Genomic DNA, 6000 nt, shown 5'->3' on the forward strand with positions numbered 1-6000 from the left:
AAAGTTTCATTGGTGGTTAGTGGCAGGTTTACTCCAACAATCAGAACATTTAAGTTAAAAAAAAATTTAAAGGCCATTAAAGGGGTTCTTTCTTATCCTCAATCTTATTGTTCAGGATATAGAACCTTATTCTCCCTATATTGTAGTGCCTCGGTCTAAGAAAAAGGACTAAAAACTGCTATGTTTAGAAATGAGGGAATTGTACCGTAATTTTTAAGGCTAGGTCTGATGAAGAAATAACTATCAAGTAAGCCAGCTGGGGACACAGAGAAGGAAGAAGCGGCCAGGCGTGTCGGTCAATATGGTCATCATGAAAGCTCCTGGCGCACGAAGGCAATGAACATGGAATCATGGCCTGAACGCTACCCGAACTTCCCAAAGGTCCCTCTGTCAAGGGAAACTTCACAGTTGCTTTGGAAAACGCGTGTTTTTGTCACTTCAAAGGTGAGAACAAAGCACCAGAAAGGCGCAACTACTAAAAGTTCCCAGACACTAAAAGGAACAGGCCAACACATTCCCAAGTTACTACTCTAAGCAAAACCAGAACACGTATCGCTGTATCCTCGGGATCCGGACCCGTTGGGCAAGCCCTGTCCTGAGGAACACGTGGAAAGCAGGTCAGAAGAGCAAGAACTTTCAGAAGCGCCATTCCTTCCATGGGGTAATGGGAGCCTCCAAGGAAGTGTGACTCCATAGTGCTAACAGCCGAGATAAAACTAATAGGTTCCCTCCCCTTTTACCATAAAATACATCACAACTGACCGTTCCATAGGTGTCCCAGTTCTTTAAAAATTGGGTCAAAGGTCAAGCGCGAGTGGCACGGAGGCCGCCCGAGCGAGGGTGGCACTGCCCTTACCGGGGCATGGGAGGTGAGCCTGCGGTGGAAGCGGGAGACCCGGCCGAAGACTTCCTGGCAATACCGGTGCATCTCCTCTAGCTCGTCCTCGATCAGCACGGCATCCAGCGGCTCGCTCTTCTGAATCAGCTGCTCCCCAAAGACAATGAGCTGATCGATCTTGTTGGTGTTTAGTGTAATTTCCTGCTGGAAACCCTACTCAGGATAGGAGAAAAAAAGGACTTCAAAGAAGGAAAGTTTCCCCGAGGACCCAGCGTCTGCTTCTTTTAACCGGGCTGTAGAGAAAGCATCCCCATGTCACTGAATGCCTTGTCCCTGCACCCAGGACTCGAGCTCTGTTGATTTTTAACAAGGTGACAATAAAGATCGAATAATGTAAAATGACTGTACGTGATTTTTTCCCACCCTCTCCCTTCTGGATACGGACTTTTCCAATTAAAATAATTCTAAAAGTTTGGCAGGGATGGACATTTACCGCTATTGGGTGTGAGGGAGAAAGCTTGTCTTGTTGACGCTTCGTGGAAACAGAAAATTTCCCAGAATAAACCACCCACAGGCATTTGCTTCTGCTGACACAATAATCATCTCATTGGTGCCATTATATTAGGGAAGACACATTTCTATTTTTCAATTGTTTTTAAAAGCCAAGGAGGGAGGGGCGCCTGGGTGGCTCAGTCAGTTAAGCGTCTGCCTTCGGCTCAGGTCATGATCCCAGGGTGCTGGGATCGAGCCCCACATTGGGTTCCCTGCTCAGTGGAGGGCCTGCTTCTCCCTCTCCCTCTGCCTGCCGCTCTGCGTACTTACACTATCTCTCTGTTAAATAAATAAATAAAACCTTAAAAAAAAAAAAAAAAAGCCAAGGAGGGAATCATAGTGAAATTAAAGTGAAATACAGATATCTGGGAGAGCGGACGTGAGATCTGTTCTTGGCCCCACTCTTGATACAGATGCTCCTCCTGTTACCCCCCCCCCGCCCCATTGCACTCAGACTCGAAAGCTGGGTGAAGAGCACCTTATGAAGTTGTTTGGAACCTAAAGAGCGTTCTCCCCGTGGATGATTATAAATGACAAAGAATAACAAGCTTTGTTCCAATGGCCCCTTGACTGTAAGGTATAGTATCCTTGCTCATGATAACCCTGCAGGACACAGGTGGGTGCAGCCTGGCTGCTTTCAGTGCTGGAATCTGCTCTCAGGGTATCAGGTGACATTTGTCCTTGGCCAGCTCTCCCCTGCAAAGGTGCATTCTTCTGAGAGGGGCCGACAAAGCAGGCCTTACGTTCAGTTGGCGCATCTTGTCGTCGGCGTCACTCTCCGAGAAGTGCTCCACGTTGGTCAGCTGCAGGTCCATCTCTGTGAGCCACACCAGAATGCTCTCCCTGGTCCCCTCGAATTCCTCCCTTTGGTTGGTGAAATGCTGTGAAAGGGGGGGAAATATCTCGTTTGTTTTGAGGGCACAAGAGAGTCCAGGTAGACAGGCTGTTTTTGGCCAAGAGGAAAGGGTACCCCCAGAGGTCCACAGGGCATCAGGGGGGCCAGTGTGGGGTCAGGAGCCTGGGCTCTGGTCCTGGCTGTGTGATAACAAGCCCCCCAACTTCTCTAAGTCTTCCTGTCTTCCCTGGCAAATTAGGGTGTGGGAATGTTGACTATGATGCTGAAGGTCCTTTTAGCATTTGAAATTCTATAATTCCCTAAGTCAGTTATTTTCCCCAACTTGCCCTTTGAGGAACCCCCTCAACGTCCAGGCACCTTGCCTGCCTTTACCTTGAAAGCCTTCTGTGGAAGCTATTGGCTTGAAATAGTAGCTTCAAGATGGAAAAGTACTGATCTCAGGGTTAAGCCTGGTCTAATGCTCCATTTCAGTAATCCTGAACGTGTTCCCTCAGAGAAAGAAGACCCAGATTTATTGCCTTCAATTAAGGAAGCCTCTTGGGTTACTACCTCATAAATGGGCAGCGGATTCTCAAACATAGCATTCAGTACCAAATAAAGGTTTACACTGGTCACAGTCAAATCAGCAGGAGATAAATTAATGCACGGGGATTGTCTGAAAAGCTAACCCATTTCTTCCTGAGGGGTTTAAAAAAAAAAAAAAAAAAAAAAAAGCCCAGATTCTCCTCATCTTAGAATAACTTCAAGAGCCCTGAGAACAGAAGCAGGGATTAAAATTACTTCCTGCAGCCACAAACCATACATGTCCTGTCAGTTTACACCTAGACTCACAAAGGTTCACATACCGTGTCTCCTGCATTACGCAAATCTTACGTGAACGTCTACATTCAAAAATCAACCCCAGCCTTTGCAGTTAGGTCAATGTGCTCTGAAATTCGGGGGTAATCGCTGTCCCCAAGCTCCACAATGCACTCGAGTCTGAGTGCAACGGGGCGGGGGGGTAACAGGAGGGGGGGGTAATCAGAGGGGGCTTTGTCTACATCTCTCATAGTGCAAGAACCAGTGGAACACACAAAAACGGGCAGAAGGGCAAGGCGAGCCTCTTTCCGGGCCTAGAGGCCCCTGGGCCTGACCTGGTGATGGAAGCGGCCCAGACCCCACGGGCCGTCTGTGAGCCAACGTGCAAACCTCTAGGGCTTATGGAGGTTGGAAAAAGATGTGCTTGGTACCACAAATCACATCAATGGGCCCTGTCTCGGAAGCCTATTCTTAGGTAAATAACCTCTTAACCAAAGACAGGAATACTGGCAGCTTTGGCTTAAACCCCAGGGAAGGCCGGTTGGAAGAATGTTAAGATACCCGAGGCCTGAACTGAAATCTACCCACTGCTTTGCTACAAGCCTGATACCGCCCATCACTTCTCCCTGACGGCCTACAAACAAGGCGGGGGACGTAGAGAAGGTTACTCTGAGTCTCCGCAGGATGGCCGTGACCCGCTTCTGGAGGTTGTCCCAGCGCTGGTTGCCCTCGTGCACCATCTGCTTCAGCCTGCTGGCCGTGTCGGTGCGGTTCTCCCGGGCCAGCCGTCGGTACTGCTTGTTGATGAGCTCCAGCTGCGTGAGCCGCTCGTGGATCTGCCGCTGGAAGGCCTGCGGCGCACAGACGGGCGCGTCAGGGCCAAGGCCGGCACGCCCCCTCCCCGGCCGCCCTGCTCTCGAACTTAATCCCCAGGCTGAAATGGCCACAGAGAGCCCCCTTCCCCCTGCGCTGATGCTAAAGAACAGGCTCTCAAGTTCACTGCATGCCGCTTGGCACGGATCGGTCTCGTCTGGCAAAGCCGTCTTAGCAGCTGCCGGCGGGCTGTGGACTGGGCGGCCCTGGCTGCGGGTGGGGAAAGCCAGCCACCGAGAGGCTTGCTTATCAGGAGCACCGGGCTGGAGGGGGCTTTGGGCTTTACCTCAAACCTCTTCAGCTCTTCTTTGGCATTTGTGTACAACACCTCTGAGGAATTCGGGTAGGCTGCTGTCCTCTCGGCGGACTTGAGCCAGTCCTCAAAGCGGGAGTAGTCATCTAGAAATTTCTGCCACAGGCGCCACGTCTCCTCAATTCTGACAGGAGGAGAGCATCTCAATATAAGCCATCCGTTTCAGCCGTGAGCTTTCTTTTTTCCTCCCTTGCCTGGTCCCATTCCCAACACCCCCGGCACTGGCACCATTTTGGGGGAGAGACCCTGATATCCTTCTTCTAGGAAATAACCGGACACATCCCCTTCTTGGTCAGGACACCGTCCTCCTGGGACTGCCCCTCAAAGCTCCTGCCTCACAGAGGTTAACCAGCAGGAGACAGGGCTTCCCTCCGCTGTTTCGTAGCCAGGGCCAGCCATGGTTACACCTCGAGACACAGGGTTGCTGGGGAAAGCCGTAACCCCGATCATATTCTTCTTGAATAACTCATTGCATGAGCATGGCCACACCTACTGAGCCTTCTCTGCCAGTCGCCTTGGAAGTGAAGCGAACAGAACACAGCTACTGCTATTGAGACGAGAAGGGTGCACGGAGTTTGGCTGACCATGTTTCAAACGTTCAGGGGCAGCTCGGTTCTTACTTCATTCGCCGTTCCATTGACATGGCGCAGATGTTCCTCCAGCGTCTGTCCAAGCTTCTGGTGGTCTGCTGGAGAGAGTCACACTCCGTCTCGTTGGCGCAAGCATCGGAGTCATGCAGGAGGACGTCACAGATGTTAAAGACAGACTCCACCCCTGCACTGTGTTGTTCGATGTCTCGCTGCAGGTCCTACGGTTGGAACAGAGTAAGGAGCACCTTGAGGAGGTGGTGGTGGTGATGGTGGTATGATTGGCATCAGAGGATCTCCACTCCCCCCCACCCTTCTTCCGGCCCAGGTGCATGTCCACCTCTCGATCAGCAACAAGGACTGTGTCTCTCTCATCTGAGCAACCCTTGTGCGGTAGCACAGAGCCTGAACACTGACAACACCTGGGATTTACTTGTTGAACTGATGAGAGGGGGTGGGAAAGCAGGAGTGCCTCTCCTGAGAGCCCACTCCCCCGCTGACTCTGGGGAGGCACGGGATCCACCCCATAGCACCTGAATGCAAGGGCCCCCATTGAGACATGGCCCTGGGGAAGTCTTCCTTGGGAGTCTCTTCAGCAGGACCTAAAACTTGAGCAGAACTCTTAACCTTTTATGGGTCCCAGAATTCTTAAATCTACCGAGACCTTGGTGCCATCTTCACACACACCCCAAATCATGCCCATCCTCGGGCTCCATAGGCCCCAGGGAAGAGTTTCGGAGACCCCACTTCCCCAACATATGGGGTCCAACGGAGGGGGCAGTGTCTCTCTGGAGTCTTGTCCTGTGACGGTGACAGTGCTGCTCCCAGATTCAGGAAAAGGAGCATTCACGAGGAGACAATGCACAGTTATGGGGAAAAATGAAAAACTTGTTTAACAATAGACACAGCGTCTACGGCCATACCACCCTGAACGAACCCGATCTCGTCTGATCCTGGAAGCTAAGCAGGGTTGGGCCTGGTTAGTACTTGGATGGGAGCCCGCTGGGAATACCGGGTGCTGTAGGTTTGGGGTGCCTGGGTGGCTCAGTCGTTAAGTGTCTGCCTTTGACTCAGGTCATGATCCCAGAGTCCTGGGATCCAGCCCCGCATCAGGCTCCCTGCTCAGCGGGAAGCCTGCTTCTCCCTCTCCCAGTCCCCCTGCTTGTGTTCCCTCTCTCGCTGT

At 51.6% G+C, this 6000-nt stretch overlaps 2 protein-coding genes and 1 pseudogene across 11 annotated transcripts in view; 2 read left to right on the forward strand and 1 right to left on the reverse strand.

Annotated features, from left to right (window-relative positions):
- The window catches only part of ESR2 (estrogen receptor 2), a 105112-nt gene that overhangs the window by 87239 nt on the left and 11873 nt on the right, over positions 1-6000 (forward strand). The gene's annotated exons all lie outside the window — the stretch shown is intronic.
- SYNE2 (spectrin repeat containing nuclear envelope protein 2) overlaps positions 1-6000 on the reverse strand; it is a 325741-nt gene that overhangs the window by 12256 nt on the left and 307485 nt on the right. For all 10 annotated transcript variants that reach the window (XM_034992810.1, XM_034992812.1, XM_034992813.1 and 7 more), the window contains 5 exons: positions 4851-5038; positions 4204-4354; positions 3713-3895; positions 2134-2271; positions 857-1051 (listed from right to left, as the gene is read on the reverse strand). In XM_034992810.1, the coding sequence (XP_034848701.1) occupies positions 857-1051; positions 2134-2271; positions 3713-3895; positions 4204-4354; positions 4851-5038 (855 nt within the window). The remainder of the gene's footprint in view (positions 1-856; positions 1052-2133; positions 2272-3712; positions 3896-4203; positions 4355-4850; positions 5039-6000) is intronic.
- LOC118002693 lies at positions 5727-5844 on the forward strand (annotated as a pseudogene).

Source organism: Mirounga leonina, unplaced genomic scaffold (genome assembly GCF_011800145.1).
Source record: "Mirounga leonina isolate KUSES-001 unplaced genomic scaffold, KU_Mleo_1.0 Mir_82, whole genome shotgun sequence".
NCBI lineage: Eukaryota > Metazoa > Chordata > Mammalia > Carnivora > Phocidae > Mirounga > Mirounga leonina.